Here is a 22,000-nt window from a genome sequence, read left to right as displayed (position 1 = left end):
ATCTCAGGTGGTAAGCAGGGGTTTTCTATTGACGGGCAGCCCCCTTTCTCCTGCTCGACCCCCTTTTATAACTTTGGCACAAGGTGGGAATCTTTTGTCTGTGCTTGGTCCCCACCCCCGCCTCATCAGTGGAAAAGTACAAGGGCTGTAAAAAGTACATGTCACTGTAAGACCCCTAGTCTCCATTCTTCCTGGGTTGGCCCACACATACACAGGAAGGCTTGCAGGTAAATAAACCATTTACAACCAATTGTCCTAGTCAGTGAGAGCCATCAAGTTCCTAATGCCCCATTGACAGCCCTCACTGCTGTGACTACAACAGTGATACAAGTTTATATCTTATTCTCCTAACTCCACATATAGAAATAATACATGCAAACAAATATGATGAACACACTTAGTAGATTACAAGCTTCCTAAGGACACCATACAAGGGACCATTTGCATAAAACATATTCCATTTACATCATATTCACATTCATAAGCATATTTCCATAAAACTTATGGACTGCAACGTCACACACCCTGCCCCGTACTTCAGGGATTTTGGCCTTATTCATTCCCCCCCCCCCGCCCCCTGCACCTCCCCTTTGCCAGGGATGGTCCATGTGGCTCCAGTCTGTGGTGATGGCCATTACCCAGCTGTCTCCGTGTCTGGTCACTCGGTGGCATCCGGGAGAGAAGGTGCTGTGGACGAGGAGGCTCCTGCTGGCTTAGCGGTGGCTGGAGCAGAGTCGACAGGCTCTGGCTGTGTCTGTGCCAGATGATACGGCCCCTTCTGGGCCCCTGCAGGGGAAGCACAAACAACAATTGACTCATCTGGAGATCTTGCTGCCTGTGTGTGTGTGGGATCCATGGGGATCACAGCTGGGGGGCATCGTCCCACAGCCACTCCCCCATTATCCAGCCAGGGCTCAGCATGGAGCCCCTTGGACCTCATGCTAAGCGTGGCCAGGCTGGCTTGGTATGTGTCTGGGAGACCAAGCTCTGCAGGGTGGGGGCTCAGTAGGGAGCGCTCTCCCCCACCAGTCAGTGCTGACCCCATTACCCCAGTGTGGCTCTAGGGCAGTGGTTCCCAAACTGGGGTTCATGAACCCTTGGTGTTCGCAAAATGTTACAGGGGGTTCTCGGGAAAAAAATCCCTAATGGTGGACAGAGCTGTCCCTAGGGACCCCAGGCAACAGAGATCAAAGCAAGCATATCTATCACACTGAGGAGATTTAAACTTCAAGACTCCTTATAAGAAATGGAAAGGGGAGGTGGATATTTTTTGCTGTTTTTAAAATTAAATAGGCAGCTAGTGTTGTTTTTAAAATTATCACGACAAACAAGTTTAAGCTTTGTTGTGACGTGCATTGTTTGCCTGGACTTCTCAAGACCTGAATGCTTGTGTAGGAGGAACTCTGTGAGTTGGCTTCTTAAATAACTTCATGCTGTTTCACATCTAATACTCCTCGATGAAACATAGGAACCTTGTCCTATAACAGGCTTATTCAAAGTGATACAAGCTATGAAAGTGAGATTTTGGAAGAGTTTTCATAATGTAATACAAATACTGTAATTATACATAATAATTAATAATAAATAGTGTGTAATAAGTATGTCATAAAAACAAATTTTATATTTCCAAGAGCACTGTTTTTTATAATTTATACACAGGTAATTGAGAAAAATCCCTGGAAATATTCATTTTTACATGGAGGGTTCACGAGACTTGACATTTTAGTGAAAGGGGTTCACAGGTTGTTAAAGTTCGGGAACCACTGCTCTAGGGAACGCTGTGCTGCAGGGAAGGGTGGGGGCATCCCCTCACCTGGCCTCCTCCTCAGGTACCAGCCCAGGGCCCTGACTCCCAGCACAGCGAGGATGCAGCCAGCAACAATTGCCAGGACACCAGACTGGCCTGTGGCCTGGGAATCTGGAAATGCCCCGAGACAAACTGAACCATAGCACCTCAAACCCTTTTGCCTCTCACTGACCCTGCATCTGCCTGATATCTCTGGGCTAGTGCCTCCATCCCCTGGTTGAACTGGCCCTTCCAGCCACCCATCCCACGTGTCTGCCCTGCATCTAGACAGACCCTTCTCTGCCTTCCCCTCCCAGTCTGTGAGCCCCCCTCTCTCATTTCCCCTCCCCTCTGTGACCCACTAAAACCCCTTCTCTGCATACCCCTCATTATTTGCCAGCTGCCCAAGGCCCCCCTATGCTTTCCCCTCACCTCTGAGCCTCCCATTGTGCTCCTCTTCCTGCCCCTCCCCTTTGAACCCCCCCAAACACTTCTCTTCCTACCCCTACCCCTAGTACCTCTCTCTGGCTACCCATATCCTGGTAACCCCCCAAATGGAAAATTGTTCCATCAAACCATCTTCTCTTGTACTAGATTGGGGTGTATTTCTACTAGCCTTCTGAAATGTATTTACATAAATATCTAGTGTATTATTATTTTGCCAAATATTTTATATTACTCTAGTTCACAGCCTTTGGTTCAGGCCTCAGGCCCTGCACCAGGCCCCATGCTTCAAGTTTTCTCTCTCCCTACTGTATTTGGATGTTGAGGGTGTGGATGGGTGGCACAGGTATAGGGAGAAAGGTTGTGGCTTTGGATGGAGTGTGGGTTGCAAATGAGAACAGGTGGCTGGCAAGCCTTCTATGGTCTGTTTGTGAAAAATCTGTATTTTATTAGCTGATGTCAAGCCAGATGAATTTGTTGCTTTCACAGTCATGCAGCATGGAGGTTTGAAGCTGACTGCTGTGGAATAAGAAAAACGTGCACTTCCAGGGTTGCTAACTCATGGATTCTGGCCAGTTCCTGGATCACAAGGTACCATAAGCTTGCAGGAGAGGAAGGAGTGGGCCATGAGAAGGGGATTTCTGACTACAAGCTGATCTGCGTGAAGAAAGGCGGCCTGCATTGGCATCACATTTTGCCCACCCTGCAGCATCTGAGTGGTTAGGTTGTGATCTATATATAAAAGAAGAGAGGGAACCAAATGCCTCATGGTGCTGGCATCCTCCATCATCACGGATGCTTGGGGGACTGGAGGAGTGGGATATGGTTGGGCGGATTTGTGTGTGTGTGTGTGTGTGTGTGTGTGTGTGTGTGTGTGTGTGTGTGAACTGGATGTCCCTTCAGAACAAGTCGGACACCTGGCCTATGCCGAGGTGGTACTGCCAGATGTAGAGGTTCTTTTGGGGCTCCAGGGTCACCTGGATTGACTCTTCTTCTTCTTGGGCTTTGTTCCAGTCCTTCTGCTCCATGTAGATGCTTCTCCTGCCGTAGGAGAACTGGGCCTGGGTGATGAGCTTGGTGAGCTCTCCAGCCCCAAGGGACATCTCAGATGAGATGCTCTAGTTGTGCTCGATGCTGGACATCTTCTGCTTGGCGTAGCCCACCTTGCAGGGCCGGCTCTAGGCACCAGCAAAACAAGCTGGTGCTTGGGGCGGCACATTTTTAGGGGCGGCATGGCCGGCGCCAGAATGCCGCCCCTAAAAATGTGCCCCGGCCGCCCTAGCTCACCTCCGCTGCTGCTGCCACAGCGCGCGAAACAGCTGATTTGCGCGCCGCTACTCGCCCTCCCTCCCAGGCTCTCAAACCTCCCGAGCGGCTGTTTTGCGCGCCGCTGCTCTCCCTCCCTCCCAGGCTTGGGAGCCAGGGAGGGAGGGGGAGAAGCAGTGCCTGCGCCGCGGCCACTCGGAGTCTCCCCCTCCCTCCCAGGCTCTCAAACCTGGGAGGGGGGGAGACTATGAGTGGCCGCGGCGCGGGCGCCGCCTCTCCCCCTCCCTCCCTCCCTCCTAGGCTTGAGAGCCTGTGGGGAGGAGGCAGGGCTGGGGATTTGGGGAAGGGGCGGAGTTGAGGCGGGGCCGGGGGTGGGGTAATTAAAGAACGGGGCGGGGGGCGGCCAAAATTGTTTTTGCTTTGGGCGGAAAAAATCCTAGAGCCGGCCCTGCCACCTTGCGGATGACCTTGTTGGCCCAGATGATGGGGGAGTCAGAGTCGTTGTGCAGGGTCTTGATGCACTCCCAGCTGCTGGTTGAGATGCCCTTGGTGAGGGTCAAGCCCCCAGGGAAGAAGTTCAGCATGTTGGGGTGGATGGAGTAGAAGGAATCCAGCTTGTCAAATCTCATGTCTGGGTACAGGAAGAACTGAGCCCCCCACTTCTCATCCATCTTGATCAGGGCTAGGAACTGATCAATCCCGAAGTAGTAGCCTCTTGCAGTATTCAGGGGGCAGGAGAAAGTTATTTTCACCTTCATCTGTCCTCAAATTAGTCACACTACGGATTACACCCTGGTTTTGGAAAATGATGAAGAAGGTCCAACAAACCCTCCCGTAGTTGTCCCTACTGCAGCACCTGGGATGCAGCTCAAAGACCTGAGCTCCCTTATCTGTGCTTAGGTCCTTCACCACCCGGTAGCAGCTGCCCTTGATGATGTAGATATTGGATTCCTGCCTGCTGCCCATGTAGTGATCCCCAACCAGGCATTCAGGGTGCAGTCTCTGGATCTTAATGTTGCGCCCCTTCTCGAGGAATTCAGTCATCTGCAGGTAGCAGCCCAGGTCAGAGCGGACGATGCAGTCTCCATTGCTGTTGTGAAAGATGTCTGTGCCCGGGGAGTCTTTCCGAGGGACCAGTGATCCCATGATTGGCCTGGAACCCTGGGGTGGGGACAAAGCGGAGGGAAGGGATCAAAGCAAAAGAATCAAAGCAGCTTGAGAAGACCATGTGCATGTGGGGTTGGATTGGGAGACACCAGGAGACTTCTCTGTTTCTATGAAGAGAAAAAACTTTTCAGTGACACCAGGAGTGAATCTCTCAGAGCAACAACGACCCCTCTTCTCTCACCCCAGTGGAGCTACGGCTGATATACACCAGCTGGAGATCTGGCCCAGTGACACCAATGGAACTATTGCCAATATACAGCAGCTGGGGTCTGGCCCATTAAAATCTGCAGGGGATCTGGCCTACTGCTTCCAATGGAGCTGCAGCCCTTTGACATTAGCTCATCTGATCTTTTGTGAATCTTTCATGCTTTAAGACCCGCCCCCCTGCCCCCCCAGTTCCAAGAGTGACCAGGCACCTAGGATAGGAATTGGGGAGTCCTGGGATCTGTCTGCAGTGAAGATTCCTAGATGTGCCCTGGGCCTGCAACACTATCTCCAGGACGTGAGATTGTCTTGAGAGAGGGAGGGGAAGGGAAAGTTCAGAGTCCTGCCTTGAGAGGATGCTGCCTTACACGGGATCCCACTTACCTCCCTTGATCTATCTGACTGGGCCATGTCTCCGCCGTCTCACCCAGTAAGTACAAAGCGCTGCCATGCGTGGGGATAGAGGTGAGGAAATAAGAACAAGTTCCTGACGTATTAGGAGCTCAAAAGAAAATAACGCATCAAAGTTTCCTCAATCTCAACGCACAGCCCCCTGCTATCCTAGTCCTTGGCTGCCCACTCTGCCGGTGCCCCTCAGTTCCTACCTTCAGCCGCCTGCTAGCCCAGCTCAGTGTTTTCCCTGGGAATTGAAATGAGAAGGGCTGTTCAAATTTACAGTGGAGTGAGGCCCAAGGGGTGAGATTGTGAGGGTGAAGATGGGCAGTATGGCACCATAGTAAAAGCAAAAAAAAATCATTTTTTTTAAAAGTGTATTTAATTTAAATTTACTTTTGAAAAATTAATTTTAATATAATAATAATGTTTTAGTACAGAAACTCCATGAGACAGCGATGATGCAAGATAACAACCTTGGCAAATAATGTTTTCTAAATATCTTGTCCTATTAGGAAATGTATATTTATGTATGTTTTCTAGTCATAAATCAAGCACTCTGGAGCAAAGTCACTAAAACATACTAATCTAGCTGTCCTAAGAATGAGAAATTGTATTAATTCCTTCTATATGTACATAAACTTTCAAAAAAATTCAATTAAAAAGGAGTTAAGTTTACTGTGGCTGCCCGGGTGCTATAAGCGAGTTTCTTACGTTTTCATCCCTCAGAACAGTCCCCCAAAATGCTCTCTCACTGCTTCATCTCACCTAACCCTGCGACTGGGAAGAGCGGGACACGTGGCTTGTCCGTGTGTCTGGTCGCACTTCTGAGTTCTCCAACTTCATTGGTGGCTTCGATTAACTGTATGGTCCACCATGCTGGCCCCAGTGTATACATCCTCTTTTCGGGTTCGTTGGAGGACAGCAATCCTTTTGTATTGGACCTTTGGCAGCAGCTCTGAGATCTCCCTTCTCTGCTGTTCCATCACTATCCAGTAGATGGCACTGGTGCATCAACATTTTCTTTCAGTCTTTGCTTATAGGAGGCATTCTATGTGTTAGTCATTGACTTAAACATTGTATTTCTGTATTAACCAGCCTATTAATTGGGTTCCCCCCCTTTTTAAGCAATTTCTTTTAAAGTTTTGAAGTCACACACGTGCTGGGTGTTTCTGCCTTTCAATAATTCAGTTTCCTTCTTGTCCCAGAGAATTCCTATCACTTCCAGGGGCAACAAATGGTTTAAAAGAAAACAGACACAATCTTGTCTAGTTCCTGAAAAGTAGTGGACACAGAGACAGATTTTAAAAGGCATTTAGGTGCCTGAAGATGCCAGTTTGGGTTTTTTATGAACACCGTGGGTGTCTGCAGGAGCGAGAGCTTCTTGGGTTAAGTCTTGCGTTGGCCTCCTGGAAATGAATGGGATCAAATCCTCAGGGGCGGCTCTATGTATTTTGCCGCCCCAAGCATGGCAGTGAGACAGCCTTCGGCGGCATGCCTGCGGGAGGTCCGCCTGTCCCGCACCTTCGGCATACCCGCCGCTGAATTGCTGCCGAAACCGCGGGACCTGCGGACCTCCCGCAGGCATGCCACCGAAGGCTGCCTGACTGCCGCCCCCACAGCGACCAGCAGGCCGCCCCCAGTGGCTTGCCACCCCAGGCAAACGCTTGCTACGCTGGTGCCTGGAGCCACCCCTGCAAATCAGTCCCTTCAAATCCCTGCTTATAATTTCCCAGTGCCCTCCTCCCAGCTTGCAAACCCAGCTCATCCACTTCCCCTTCCCCAGCTTCTCTGCAAATCTTGTTACCAAGGCAGGTGATTTCATGACATGTTCTCTCTGTCTTCCCTCATGACTAGCAGCCTGAATTCTGCTTTGGGATCATTCTGGGCTCGAATCTGCTGCTGAAACGCAGAGAATTAGTCAAGCCAGAATAAAGAATTGATTTTTTTTCAGCAATCACCAGGTTACTGGGGTTGAATTTCCTTGATTTGCTCCTTGGTTCAGGGTCTGTAGAAGTGTAAAAAGCTGGAGGGATCGTAATTGTCTTCACACAGGGCTGCAAGTGCTAACAGCCCTGCTGCATTGATTTAATTCCTTAATTTCCATCCCCCCAGTTCATCTAGAGGGGAAAGGCTGCATGTCCATTCCTGCCTCCCTGAGCCACCAATTCCCCAGCTCTGAGGCTGGATGGGAGCCATCGCCCCCTAGAGGGGAAAGGCCCCATTACAGATTCACTGACCCTCGCATAAACAGGAGAATCTTCAGCCCCAGTCGGTTACATCCTGCTCCACCTGAACCGACCCCTGGCAGGTGCGACTGGTCCTTTTTATACTGCCCTATTCTGCGCACTCCCAGTCTTCCAGCCCATACAAGACCAATTCTTGTTGGTTCTGCTGGGTTGGATCTCAGGGGGCACTCGAGGCATTTCAAACTTGCTGGTTTTTCCCCCAGACAGGAGAGCCTCTTCGGGCATGGTGCCCCCACATGGCAGAGCACCAGTAGGGGGCAGAAAATGCCCAGCATACCCTGTAACAGCATGAGGGGCAGGAGACATACAAGACGCCGGTAAGGGAGAGGTAGCCAGGCAGGGAACCTATTTCATCCCCCCCTGAGCCTTCCACATCCCCTCCACCCTGTGTCTACCCTACCTTCTCCCTCCTGAGTATCCAGCATGTAGCTATAAAGGTGTCACCACAAGACAGAGCTAGGGGGGAGGGGCAGTAGGAATGGGACCCGGAGAGCCATGGGGACAGGAACAGCCTGTGGAACTCACTGCCACTTGAATTCAACAGACACTCAAGGGCCAATCAGAAGTTCATGGGTATCACCTCCAGCAAGGCAGAGGAGCCGGGGGAATGCCTGCAATTCAGGGCATGGCCAGCAATAAAGTAAGGGGGGCAGGAGGGAGTGGCTCCCTTGGGCAGGTTATTCCCCAATTGTCTGCCGGGGGTGCCACTCTCAAAGGCCAGGCTAGATGGGATCCCTGGGCTGATGGACCCAAGGGATCCACAGTGCAGATTTAGAGCATGTCATGGCAAAATCTGGGCCAGCTACCTCCCAGCTGCATTCCAGCTCCAGGTGATTCACCGAGGGGGATGGATTCACATACAGCTGGGGAGAGCTGGGAATGAAATCCCAAAAGTTCTATTGCCCAGTCCCCTGACTCCAGTGCTCTAACCACTAGACCCCACTCCCCTCCCAGAGCCAGGGAGAGAACCCAGGCATCCTGGCCCCCAACCCTCCCACTACAATCACTAGACCTCCCCCCTCTCTGAGCAGGGGATAGAACCCAGGAGTAGTGATCTCCAGACCACCCCAACACACACACACACACACACACACACACACACACACACACTCTCAAACCACTGGACACCACTGCCCTTTCTAGAACCCAGGCATTCTGCTTCCCAGCCCCACCCCACCCCCGGAACCCTCCCCAGCCCTTTAATGGATATGCAGCTGGGAGGATCCTGCTGGCTGCTTCCCCTCCCTTTTAGCTATGACTTCCTGTTGTGGGGCGGTCCACACGGATCTCTAGCCAGTGCCTTGGAGAGGGGCACAGGGCACCTAGAGTGCAGCCCTTGAAGAGGGCGCATGGCCACATCTCCACTCCCAGTGCCAGTGTGATCCATGTGCCATCCTCGCCCCCTTCCAGGCTGCCCCATTGCCCCATCCTGGGGGCTCTGCAAGTGGAGCCTCTCCAAGGGCCCTCCCCTTCTCGGGTGGAGGGAACAGAGGTTCCGCTGGGCTGCTGGTTACCCATGGTTCCTGGTGCAGAGCCAAATTCCACACCGCCCCACCTGGGGCCAGGACCCTCTTCCCCCACAGACCCAGGGCCAAGCTCCTCTTGGTGTGACCCTCTCCCAAATCCTCCCCCAACCTCTGCTTCTGGGGCCTGGCCGGTCTCAGCATCAGCCCACCCTGTGCCCGGGATGGTGGAAAATTCCTGCCTCCTATCGATTCTTGTGAGCAATTGGACTCAGAGTGTGTCAGCCCGACCCACCAGCCAGGCATCTCAGAGCCCTGTCCCACCCTGTCTCCAGCTCTGGACGATCACTGATGCTTAAAAGGAAGGTGAGAAAACATTCCAGAATACAGGGAGCCAATGGGGCATCAGGGTAACTCTTCCTGCCTGACCTCTGCAGGGGAAGTCCGGAAGCATGAGATTGGATGATAGTAATTGTCTTCATACAGGGCTGCAAGTGTTAGCACCAGGTTGAGCTGCTTTGGTTTAGTTCCTTATCTTCCATCCCCTGCCCCCCCCCCCCCCCCCCCTCAGTTCATCTAGAGGGGAAAGGCCCCGTGTCCCATTCCCCACTCCCTGAGTCACCAATCCCGCAGCCCTGGGGCTGGATTGGAGGCAGCACCCCCTACAGGGAAAAGGCCCCTTGACACAGTCACTGACCCTCTCAAAAACAGAGGAATCTTCAGCCGCAATCGGTTATGGCCTGTTCTCCTCACTGGAAATGCACAAACTGCTGCAGGCACGGGGCGTGACTGCAATATGGACCAGGCAGATAAGAGTCTGGCAGGGATACCACTATCTGGTGAAACAACTGTGGCCCCCGTCAGAGAGCAGGGTTTGGGGTGGACAGAATTGGTGTTACCTATCAGCTCTGCATGCTTGGGGAACCGGAGTGCAGTATCCAGCCTGTCTGACTCATGAAGGACACCCCCACACACACCTGCCTTTGCTAGAATCAAAACTGCTCAGAAGACGTATGAAAAGCAATGAAATGGCAGTGAGAGACACACCTAAGCCCCTCCGGAAAAGGGTGACAGGATTAAGGAAACTCTGTTAGCCTCATTTGCATCAAAGATGGGACAAGGAGGCATCTCCATTAGCATACGGAATGGAGAACAGAAATTCCAAGGCAAGCACCGCACTGAACTCTGGGACCAGCAAAACAGGGAAGCAGTGCATGATGGGAAATCTCTGCTCCAGATGTTAATGAACCCATGCCTGCACATATCCAGCTCAGTAATTATCGGACCAGTTCTAGTAATAAATCCTCTATTGGTATCCAAAATACTGAAACTGCCTAATTGCATTGGGAACTTCAACTGTCCCTTGAAGGAACAGCGCCCATAGCCAGGAATGATCATTCCTATTATTCAGCCAGAACAAAACCACTTTGGTATACCACTTGAGCCATCAGTTTACCCATAAACAAATCTAGTGTCCCCCCTTGTACCATTCTTCTTTCCCTACAAAACCCCCTAACCATGCTCAAGTAAGTGTTCTGATGCCTGGATCCAAAATCTACATCAGTTCCATTGGGACTTCATCTTCTCCTGAGTGATTGTGCTGGGGGCTCTGCCCATCTCCAGCACTCCGGACTCTCAGCTACTACCAACACCTGGGACCCCCCAATCGATTCAAGCTTCATGGCCTGGTGAGAACACACCCCCCCCCCCCCCGTGACATTCTATACCTTGGAGGAGTGTACTGTAACCCCCATATTACTCATTTTCATATATATAAAGTATGCCTTGTAAGGTATCAGGGGAAAGGTTATGATCTGCTGAAAGTCATTTCTCTATCCATATATGTATATCATTAATGCATATGAAGTTATGAGAATTGTGTAGTATGGCTATCACTAAAACATACTGTGCATTGGGGAATTAGCCAGATATTAGCTCCCCAGAGGCAACAACAAGGAAAGTAGCCAGCACCCGGGTGGGGAGTCAGGCAACCCATCAACAGCCATTGTCCAGCAAGGGAGCCACAATGTGATGACTCACCTGCATGAGGCCACACCAGGAGATTTGCTCAATCTTGCTTGGAGAGACTCAGTAATGCTCACCTGATTCTGAAGGGGGGAAGCAAGGACATGATAAAAGGAAGAGACATTTGCCATTCTCCCTCTCTCTCTCTTCCACCTACATCTACAGACACCACCACCACCAAGCAACTGAAGCGCTGATCGAAGAGGAGAGCCTGGCTGAAGAGCAGCGAGCCTGTGGTGAGAAGCATCTAAATTTGTAAGGACATTGGAAGTGTTAAGATCAGAGTTTTGCTTTTATTTCATTTGACCAAATCTGACTTGTTATACTTTGACTTACAATCATTTAAAATCTATGTTTATAGTTAATAAATCTGTTTGTTTATTCAACCCGAAGCAGTGCGTTTGGTTTGAAGAGACTCCCCTTGGGATAACAAGCCTGGTACATATCAATTTCTTTGTTAAATTGATGAACTTATATAAGCTTGCAGCATCCAGCGGGCATAACTGGTCACTGCAAGACAGAGGTTCCTAGGGTTGTGTCTGGGACTGGAGATATTGGCTAGTGTCATTCGCTTGCAAGTATCTGGGAGCAGCAGTTTGTTTGGCTGCCCCATTACCTGGCAATAAATAACATTCATGGTTAAGCTGGTTCCTTCCCCACTCCCCTCCCCCTTGTGCGTGTTTTCGGCTTCCCCATTCAATCTGCAACAACGCTCCTCATACCTAAGCTAAAGATCCCTGCCGCAACCAAAAATCCTGTGGGGTTTGCTCATCAAGTGGGCTGTTACTAGAACGATTGTACCGTGAAAGTGGGGATAGGGATGTGCTGAACCTGGGGCATATGAGGGTGGCAGCCTGGAAGTGCTACTTGACCCAGTCCGCTCAAGCATACTCTACTCTGGTGTGATGCTCATGGCATATGGGGGTGACAGCTTGGAAATATTGCTCAACCCAGTCTACTAAGTCCAGAGACAAATAAGGGGTCCGCTTGGGAGTGCTGATTGAGCCAGTCCTCTCACACATACTGTTAGTGTGTGTGTGTGTTTGTCTGATTCTGGGGCTGCAAAAACCCAGCCCTGGGGAACCTAGGTCCTGCAGGATAGCGCCATTGGGACAGAACTTACAGCAGGGAGAAGTAGAGCTCCACATGAGAACATAAGTGACATAACCAGAACATTGGTAGAATTACAGAACACCCCCTCTCCCAGAAGAGTAACTCTAATAAATGAATGTCCTCCAAAGTAACGGGCAAATCTGGTAACAGAGTCAGAGTCTTGATACACTTGCAGCCTCTGGAGAGGTGCCCTAGGTGAATATCAGGACCCCAGGGAAGAAGTTCAGGCCCTCAGGTGGATGGAGTAGAAGGAGATCAGTTTGGGGTATATCTTATCCTGGTTAAGGTGGAATTGAACCCCCACTTCTCGTCCACCTCGATCAGGGTTAGGAATAGCTGGATCCTCAGGTAGTAGAATTCCTTGCAGCATTCAGGTTCTGGGCCAGGGGGGAGTTACAGTGCCTTCATCTGTTCTCAAAGCCATGATGCAGCAGACTATGTACCTGTCTTTGAAGAGGATGCTAAATGTCCCACCACACTTCACATAGTGGTCCCCACCATGGCACCTGAGAGGCAACTCATAGATGTTGGCTCTCTCATCTGCGCTCAGGCCCTTCATCACCTCTGTAAGAGCAGAAATCCTGGGGCATAGCCACTGAAAGAAAGAACTGTGACACAGGTAGCTGATATTTGACACCCAGGTGAGTGACGGACACTGATCTATCACCTTTTATTATATCTTTAATTTTTGTTAATTCTTTTTATTTACAAATTATTTTAAGTGTGGTGTTGGCCTTGATATTAAGGCATGGATTATTCCATAGTGGTGCAAGGAGAGAATTAGTAAAATACAATACTGTAATCATCTTAACACACTTCCGGATGCCCCTTGCAGATGCAAGTTTGGATTTTTTTTCCTTAAGGGTGAGAGTACCATCTTAAGATATATGAAAGAAGAGGAGGAACCAAATGACATAGCTGAGATTTTTTCACTCTCAAACCAAGTTGGTGTGTACACAGAGCTACTGGAGGAGGATCAACTTACAGTAGGATGCATTTGGAATGCTAGATAATATAGACACAATTCTGACAGTCCCATACCTCCAGTTGCCCAGGATTTTTTAAATGTCTTCTGTGACAAGCGAGGTTCTCTTTTATCCTAAATAAATGGGATGATAAGCCTATTTATTTGAGCAAAAGCAAGGGAGAGACCTTGAAAGGTCTGATGATGTAAGACACTCTTCCCTAGATATTCAGTATGAATGTTTCATAACTCTCCAGTAAGGATAGAGGGAGGATATGCCACCTCTGCACAGCCTTGGAAATTTCTTTGAATTTATAGTCCATACTTATAGAAACAATTTTGGGAAGATTAGGAGAAATTTTAAGGCCTCAGTAACATTTCCTTGCATATTTGCAATGGAAAATGCTGAAACTGAGACTGAGTGCTGATGTATGTACCTTGTCAGTGGTTCAAGAGTGAGATTAAAAAGGAGTGAGAGGGGACAGCCTTGTCATGGTGCTCTTTCTAGCAGAAAAGTGGGAGAAATAATTCCCATTAGTTGGAGTCACATGCAGGGAGAGTTGTGTAAGTCATTGACCCAATTCAGGAATATGAAAAATGCTGAAAGTCTGTATTTTTTAAGTACTTCCATTAGATAAGGCCACTCAACCCTATCAAGTGCTTTCTCTGCATCGCGAGATAAGACTATAGAGGGTACATGCTGCTCACAAACAGGAAAGAATTAGTAGGGGAAGCAAAAGTGGATGGGAACCTGGGAGGCAGTGACCATGAGATGGTCGAATTCAGCATCCTGACACAAGGAAGAAAGGAGAGCAGCAGAATACGGACCCTGGACTTCAGAAAAGCAGACTTTGACTCCCTCAGGGAACAGATGGGCAGGATCCCCTGGGAGAATAACATGAAGGGCAAAGGGGTCCAGGAGAGCTGGCTGTATTTTAAAGAATCCTTATTGCGGTTGCAGGAACAAACCATCCCGATGTGTAGAAAGAATAGTAAATATGGCAGGCGACCAGCTTGGCTAAACAGTGAAATCCTTGCTGATCTTAAACACAAAAAAGAAGCTTACAAGAAGTGGAAGATTGGACAAATGACCAGGGAGGAGTATAAAAATATTGCTCAGGCATGCAGGAGTGAAATCAGGAAGGCCAAATCACACTTGGAGTTGCAGTTAGCAAGAGATGTTAAGAGTAACAAGAAGGGTTTCTTCAGGTATGTTAGCAACAAGAAGAAAATCAAGGAAAGTGTGGGCCCCTTACTGAATAAGGGAGGCAACCTAGTGACCGAGGATGTGGAAAAAGCTAATGTACTCAATGATTTTTTTGCCTCTGTCTTCACGAACAAGGTCAGCTCCCAGATTGCTGCACTGGGCAGTACAGCATGGGGAGAAGGTGACCAACCCTCTGTGGAGAAAGAAGTGGTTCGGGACTATTTAGAAAAACTGGACGTGCACAAGTCCATGGGGCCGGATGCGCTGCATCTGAGGGTGCTAAAGGAGTTGGCAGGTGAGATTGCAGAGCCATTAGCCATTATTTTTGAAAACTCATGGCGATCGGGGGAGGTCCCAGATGACTGGAAAAAGGCTAATGTAGTGCCCATCTTTAAAAAAGGGAAGAAGGAGGATCTGGGGAATTTAGACAGGCCAGTCAGCCTCACCTCAGTCCCTGGAAAAATCATGGAGCAGGTCCTCAAGGAATCAATTATGAAACACTTAGAGGAGAGGAAAGTGATCAGGAACAGTCAGCATGATTCACGAAGGGAAAGTCATGCCTGACTAACCTAATTGCCTTCTATGATGAGATAACTGGCTCTGTGGATGAGGGGAAAGCAGTGGATGTGCTATTCCTTGACTTTAGCAAAGCTTTTGATACGGTCTCCCACAGTATTCTTGCCACCAAGTTAAAGAAGTATGGGCTGGATGAATGGACTGTAAGGTGGATAGAAAGCTGGCTAGATCGTCGGGCTCAACGGGTAGTGATCAATGGCTCCATGTCTAGTTGGCAGCCGGTTTCAAGCGGAGTGCCCCAAGTGTCGGTCCTGGGGCCGGTTTTGTTTAATATCTTTATTAATGATCTGGAGGATGGTGTGGACTGCACTCTCAGCAAGTTTGCAGATGACACTAAACTAGGAGGCATGGTAGATACACTAGAGGGTAGGGATCGGATACAGAGGGACCTAGACAAATTAGAGGATTGGGCAAAAAAAAAACTGATGCGGTTCAACAAGGACAAGTGCAGAGTCCTGCACTTAGGACAGAAGAATCCCATGCACTGCTACAGACTAGGGACCGAATGGCTAGGTAGCAGTTCTGCAGAAAAGGACCTAGGGGTCACAGTGGACGAGAAGCTGGATATGAGTCAACAGTGTGCTCTTGTTGCCAAGAAGGCTAACGGCATTTTGGGCTGTATAAGTAGGGGCATTGCCAGCAGATCGAGGAACGTGATCGTTCCCCTTTATTCAACATTGGTGAGGCCTCATCTGGAATACTGTGTCCAGTTTTGGGCCCCACACTACAAGAGGATGTGGAAAAATTGGAAAGAGTCCAGCGGAGGGCAACAAAAATGATTAGGGGTCTGGAACACATGACTTATGAGGAGAGGCTGAGGGAACTGGGATTGTTTAGTCTCCAGAAGAGAAGAATGAGGGGGGATTTGATAGCAGCCTTCAACTACCTGAAGCGGGGTTCCAAAGAGGATGGATCTAGACTGTTCTCAGTGGCAGCAGATGACAGAACAAGGAGTAATGGTCTCCAGTTGCAGTGGGGGAGGTTAAGGTTGGATATTAGGAAACACTATTTCACTAGGAGGATGGTGAAACACTGGAATACGTTACCTAGGGAGGTGGTGGGGTCTCCTTCCTGCTTTGAGCAGGGGGTTGGACTAGATGACCTCTTGAGGTCCCTTCCAACCCTGATATTCTATGATTCTATAATTCTATGTGAGTTTGTTAGATCAAGTGAGTGATTTTTCTCATATTATCAGTAACCTATCTTCTTTTAATGAAACCAAACTCATCTGTGTGTATAATTTGTGGGATAATGGTGTTCAGTTGTGTCGTTAACATTTTTTGCAATTATTTTGCAATATGTGTTCAATAGAAATATGGAGTGGAAGTCACCACAGTTGAAACCATCTTTGTTCCTCTTTAATATTCAAGTAATTAATTAAAGCAGTTCTCATGTCATGAGACATGGTTCCTTTTTGGAATGTTTCAGTGAAGACCTTTCTACTGGTAAGTGGAAAATTGGCAGACACAAAAATAGAGGAGCCACGTGCCAGGGTGGGGGACCAGAGAGAAAGCCTGCAGTTCAGGGCATGGCCCAGCAATAAGGTAAGGGGGGCCTGCTGCAACACAGACCCAGGGTCTGGGGAATGCCCCCAAAGCTGCAAACTTAACTGAAAACAGCTCAGCAGGCTACCTATCTGCAGCACCCAGACATGCAGTTCTCAATGGGATCCAAACCCCAAATAAATCCGTTTTAATCTGTATAAAGCTTAAACTCTTCGCCCTCTATATCAGTGATAGAGAGATATGCACAGCTTTTTGCTCCCTCATCTATTAATCATTTACTCTGGGTTTATTGATAAACTAAAGTGATTTTATTAAGTATAAAAAGTAGGATTTAAGTTTCAAGTAATAACAGAACAAAGTGAGTCACAAAGCGAAAGCAAGTCCACTATATTAAGAAACTGATTACAGTTAATATCTCACCCTCAGAGATGTTCCAATAAGCTTCTTTCACAGACTAGAGTCCTTCCTAGTCTGGGCCTAGTCCTTTCCCCTGGTAGAGTCTTCGTTAGATCCAGCACACATCTCAGGTGGTAAGCAGGGGTTTTCTATTGACTGGCAGCCCCCTTTCTCCTGTTCCACCCTATAGTGATGCAGCGACTCACTGGTGCGGCGCTTCCTGCTGGTTGTCCAGGAAATTAGCTTTTCCAGCTCCAGAGCGCCCTCTGCTGGCCGATGTCCTGCTTGCCGCTGGTCTCCATGTACCTCCCAGACCTCGGTGCCCTTTACTCAGGGGTTCTGCCCACCGCAGCAACCCCCCAATCTGGGACTCCCACCCCAGGAAACCCCCACCCTCTATCCCTCACCTCAGTCCATCGCCACTGCCAGTCATCATCTAGCCCCCGTTCCCTGGGGCAAACTGCAGTGTAAGTGCCACTCATCACCCACAAGGGGGGTTTGGACCTGCTGCCTCTGCCTACCCTTTGGCTGCCCCTCTGCAACCCCAGTACCCTTTCCTGCCTTTAACAAGGCCTACAGCCTGGGGGGGGGGTTTCCAGGCTGGAGCTCCCACAGTTCTTCTAGCCTTCCCCCAGCCCTGCTCCACTTTAGGTACTCCGTTCAGCTCCCAGCAGCCAGGTCCTTCTCCCTCTATGGCCTGAGAGAGAGAGACTCTTTGTCGGAGCTCCTGGCCCACTGCACTCTTATAAGGACCAGCTGGGCCCTGACTGGGGCATGGCCCCAGCTGTGGCTGTTTCCCCTTTCAGCTCAGGCTTGCTGCTTACCCCAGCAGCAGCCCTCTCGCAGCGTCAGCCCTTTCCCCGGGCTGGTTTAACCTCTACAGGGCCGGAGTGGGGTGACTACCCCTCTACACACACCCTTTTATAGCTTTAGAACAAGGCGGGAATCTTTTGTCTGTGCTTGGTCCCCACCCCCGCCTCATCAGTGGAAAAGTACAAGGGCTAAACTGGATTCCAGTATCATGTGACATGGTCATATGTCACTGTAAGACCCCTAGTTTCCATTCTTCCTGGGTTGGCCCACACATACACAGGAATGCTTGCAGGTAAATAAACCATTTACAACTAATTGTCTTACTCAATGGGAGCCATCAAGTTCCTAATGCCCCATTGACGGCCCTCACTGGTGTGACTACAACAGTTATACAAGTTTACATCTTATTCTCCTAACTCCATATATAGAAACAAATAGGATGAACACATTTAGTAGATTATAAGCTTCCTAAGGACACCATACAAGGGACCATTTGCATAAAGCATATTCCATTTACATCATATTCACATTCATAAGCATATTTCCATAAAACATATGGGGTGCAATGTCATACAGCCCACCCTGTACCTCAGGGATTTTGGCCTTATTCGTTACCCCCCCCCTGCCCCCTGCACCTCCCCTTTGCCAGGGATGGTCCATGTGGCTCCAGTCTGTGGTGATGGCCATTACACAGCTGCCTGCGTGTCTGATCACTCAGTGGCATGTGTGAGAGAAGGTGCTGTGGATGAGGAGGCTCCTGCTGGCTTAGTGGTGGATGGAGCAGAGTCGACTGTCTCTGGCTGCGTCTGTGCCGGATGATATGGCCCCTTCTGGGCCCCTGCAGGGGAAGCACAAGCAACAATTGACTCATCTGGAGACCTTGGTGCCTGGGAGCGAGGGTGTGTGTGTGGGGACAATGGGGATCACAGTCGGGGGGCATCGTCCCACAGCCACTCCCCCTTTATGCAGCCAGGGCTCAGCATGGAGCCCCAGGGATCTCATGGTAAACAGGGCCAGCCTGGCTTGGTATGTGTCTGGGAGACCAAGTGCTGCAGGGTGGGGGCTCAGTAGGGAGCGCTCTCCCCCACCAGTCAGTGCTGACCCCATTACCCCAGTGTGGCTCTAGGGAACGCTGTGCTGCAGGGCAGGAGCTGTGCTGCAGGGAAGGGGGGCATTACTCACCTGGCCTCCTCCTTAGGTACCAGCCCAGGGCCCCGATTCCCAGCACCGCAAGGATGCAGAAAGGAACAATCACCAGGATACCAGGTTGGCCTGTGGCCTGGGAATCTGTAAATGTCCCGAGACAAACTGAGCCATGGGCCGGCCAAAGCCCTTTCGCCTCTCACTGCCCCTGCACCTGCCTGATATCTCTGGGCTAGTGCCTCCATCCCCCGGTTGAACTGGCCCTCCCAGCCACCCATCCCCCTTGTGTCTGCCCTGCATCTAGACAGCTCCTTCTCTGCCTTCCCCTCCCAGTCTGTGAGCCCCCCTCTCTCATTTCCCCTCCCCTCTGTGCCCCACTAGAACCCCTTCTCTGCATACCCCTCATTATTTGCCAGCTGCCCAAAACCCCCCTGTGCTTTCCCCTCACCTCTAAGCCCCGCATTGTGCTCCTCTGCCTGCCCCTCCCCTTTTAACCCCTCAAAACACTTCTTTACCTACCCCTAACCCTAGTACCGCTCTCTGCCTACCCATAGCCTGGTACCCCCCAAAATGGTCCCTCTGCTCTTCTCAACTCCCTTCTCCCCATCCCTTGTTTCCATCTCCTCCCTCAGTAGGAGTGGCCCCATTCCTAGCTTCTCCCCACTGCTCCCCCTGTTCTGCCCCCCCAGTACTCACCCAAAGTCACCCTCAGAGGGGTATCCCCCAGGCTGCTGTGTCTCACCACACACACATGCTCTGCAGGGCCGACCCCCTCCTGCCCCAGCTCGATGGACACCTGGATCTGGAAGGTGGGGTCCCCATTTGGCCGGATCCCGCTGGTCAGCTGCTCCCCCAGGGCCACCTGGCCTCCCCGCTCCCAGGTCACCTCGATGTCACGAGGATAGAACCCCGTCACGTGGCAGATGAGGCGGCGCAGCCGGTCCTGGGTCCCTGGGACGAAGGCCACATGCACTGAGGGCTGGGCTGGGGGGAGGGCGAGGAAGGGATATTAGTCACAGGGAATGGGATAGCAAGGGACTGCAGGTCGAGACTGAGGGGCATTGGCAGAGCTATCACCTGTCTTCTGAGTGGTGAATGGCACAGACCTCTCCATCCAGAACCTGCATTGCTGCAGTGGCAGGTGGTTCAGCACAGCAGAAGTCTCCCCTTCACGGTTCCAGCGCTCCGCCACTCGCCAGGCTGCCGGGTGCACCGAGAACCAGCGGTTCTGGTCGGTCTGATGCTGCAGCATGTCCTCCCCATTGAGGGAATATCTGGTGACAGCTCGGACAGCACCGGTGGCATCGTCTAGCTCACAGGTCTTCAAGACCTGCATGTAGTAGGGCTCTGGGTGAAGAATGGGTGTGTGATCAACTGAGTATGCAGCTACCACCAGGGGCCAGAGTGGGGGAGAAATTTCCCCATGCATAGAATTCAGGATTCCTGACTCCCAGCACTCCCCACCCTGCAATCCACCAGACCCCACTCCTCTCCCAGAGCTGGGAATAGAACTGAGAAGTCCTGGATCCCAGCCTCCCTCCCTGACTCTAACCACTATGTATCAGGAAAGTCACTCCCCTCTTGTGTCCCCTCCTTCAGTTCCCTCCCACCTCCTTTGAGCTGCCCAACTGTTCCCTTTCTGAGCCAAGCTCAGTTCTGAGGGAAGGGAACTCACCCGCCTTTGGGGCGCTGGCGTTCATCTCCCGCACCAGGCCCTGGTACTCAGTCTCCACCCAGAAGTCCCAGGCCAGGCACCCAGCCCTGCGTGCATTCCAGAACTGCTGGCTTTCCTGGTTCCCTGGGCTGTACCCATTGCGGGGAGCTTGCCTGCGCGTGTTGCTGTCATAGACTGAGAGCACCAGGTCATTCACCCTCATCACTTGCAGTCGCTTGGGCAGACCAGAGGCCACCTGAGGGGAGATGAGCTGGAGATAGGAGATATGGTGAACCCCTGTAGGAAAGAGAGAGACCAGGATGGGAATGGGACCTAGGCATGTAGGACTCCAACCCAAGGGGACCCTGCAGCACCCAGCCCTGGGGGGAAATGACTGGGATGGGAAATAGGACTGAGGCATCCAGCAGAACAGGGGTCACTTACCAGCCAGGGTGATGGAGCAGAGAGACAGGAGCCAGAAGGAGACCAAGGCAGGATTGGGCCAAGGAGCCATCGCCCTGGAGGGGATGGGACTGCAGCTCTACAGGGTGGTGTCTGGGGCCAGGACCCAGAGAGCTGGAGAGGGCACGGCCGCCCCTCCCTATGCTGAGCTCTCTGCTGCTCTGACAGGAAACACGAGAGCGGAAATCCAGACCCACAAGATGAGCAAACTTCAAGAGAGACAAATCAACCGTCCATTCCCCGCACTGCTCGCTGCGTCACAGGAAGCCTCGCTCTCCAGCAAGACCATAAAGCTTGAATAACTCCTATTGTTTGTTCGTAGTTGTCTCTGTTAGAACGTGTTTACTTTATGGGGAGGTTTTCCGTGAGCACAGCAACAGAGTGGTCAGGTGAGCTAACCCACAGCAGTTGAAATGGGTAGGGACTATCCAGAGACAAAAGACTTGTGGGTGGTGTGGCTAAGTGTAAAAGGCTGGAATGTCACGCTGTTCAGGCTGCTGGAGCTGTGCCAGCTGCTCAGTTCTTCTATCCCGGAAGCTCCAGTGGTATCAACACTGCCAGCAGTCCCGTATTACAAGGGACGTCCCTTATTTAAATAGAAAATTGCCTGTCCCATACTCAATCAGTAGGGGGTGCCGTTTCTCCTATATTTCAACAGCAGAGGGTCAGTACACATGGGTGCAGACCCTGGCCCTTCAGTGCTGTACAGGGAAAGCAGACTGGACTATGCTAAAGCCCTGAGCGCAGCCCCATCTGTTTTCCCTATGCAAGCTCTGCCTGGCAACGCAAGTGGACGGAACTGTGTGCCCTGGGGCTGCGCTGAAGGGCCGGGTCGGGAAGAGGCTCTGACTGGCAGGGGCGTCAGAACTCCCAGAGTGTAGCCTCCCTGCTCACAGCGTCTCTGCCAGCGTCCCCAGCAGAGGAGCATAACTGCTGGTTGGTGGCTGCTGCAGCTGCAGCCTGGGGGAGTGAGACGGGCAGGGAACCTAATTTTGGAAGCCAAGACCACCGTCAGTGCTGCAAAAAGCAGCAAGAAACACCTCTGGCAAATGTAGGTGAGTCCTGCTTGCTCTTATTATTATTAATAATGATAATGATATTGGGAGGAGGGATGGGGTGGGGGGTATTAAGAAAGCCGTCCCTTATTTTTGAAAAACAATGTTGGCAACC

At 50.9% G+C, this 22,000-nt stretch overlaps 1 protein-coding gene across 2 annotated transcripts; it reads right to left on the bottom strand.

Annotated features, from left to right (window-relative positions):
• Positions 1-568: 568 nt before the first annotated feature.
• On the bottom strand, positions 569-21,460 carry LOC117886200 (HLA class II histocompatibility antigen, DP beta 1 chain-like). 2 transcript variants are annotated; one of them, XM_034787860.1, is made up of 6 exons: positions 20,813-21,460; positions 20,390-20,665; positions 19,792-20,061; positions 19,411-19,698; positions 18,754-18,858; positions 569-786 (listed from the first exon to the last, which is right to left on the bottom strand). In XM_034787860.1, the coding sequence occupies exons 1-6, from the start codon at positions 20,880-20,882 to the stop codon at positions 659-661; spliced, it is 1,137 nt and encodes a 378-aa protein (XP_034643751.1). In that variant the 5' UTR covers positions 20,883-21,460; the 3' UTR covers positions 569-658. The 2 variants fall into 2 exon arrangements, with proteins under 2 accessions (XP_034643751.1, XP_034643750.1); XM_034787859.1 differs by lacking the exon at positions 569-786 and adding an exon at positions 17,440-18,409 and having other exon boundaries at positions 20,813-21,454.
• Positions 21,461-22,000: the final 540 nt, after the last annotated feature.

Source organism: Trachemys scripta, chromosome 12, assembly GCF_013100865.1.
Source record: "Trachemys scripta elegans isolate TJP31775 chromosome 12, CAS_Tse_1.0, whole genome shotgun sequence".
NCBI lineage: Eukaryota > Metazoa > Chordata > Testudines > Emydidae > Trachemys > Trachemys scripta.
Note: the sequence above shows the minus strand (reverse complement) of the source record. Positions and strands in the feature narration are given on the sequence as shown.

What these genes read in the sequence shown, in the direction of transcription:
- LOC117886200 (XM_034787860.1), bottom strand. Translation starts at nt 20,882, where the DNA reads ATGGCTCCTTGGCCCAATCCTGCCTTGGTCTCCTTCTGGCTCCTGTCT. An exon ending in CCCTCTGAGGGTGACTTTGG is followed by an intron (nt 18,859 to 19,410) that starts GTGAGTACTGGG and finishes GGACATTTACAG; the next exon opens with ATTCCCAGGCCACAGGCCAA. An exon ending in GTACCTAAGGAGGAGGCCAG is followed by an intron (nt 787 to 18,753) that starts GTGAGTAATGCC and finishes CTTCCCCTGCAG; the next exon opens with GGGCCCAGAAGGGGCCGTAT.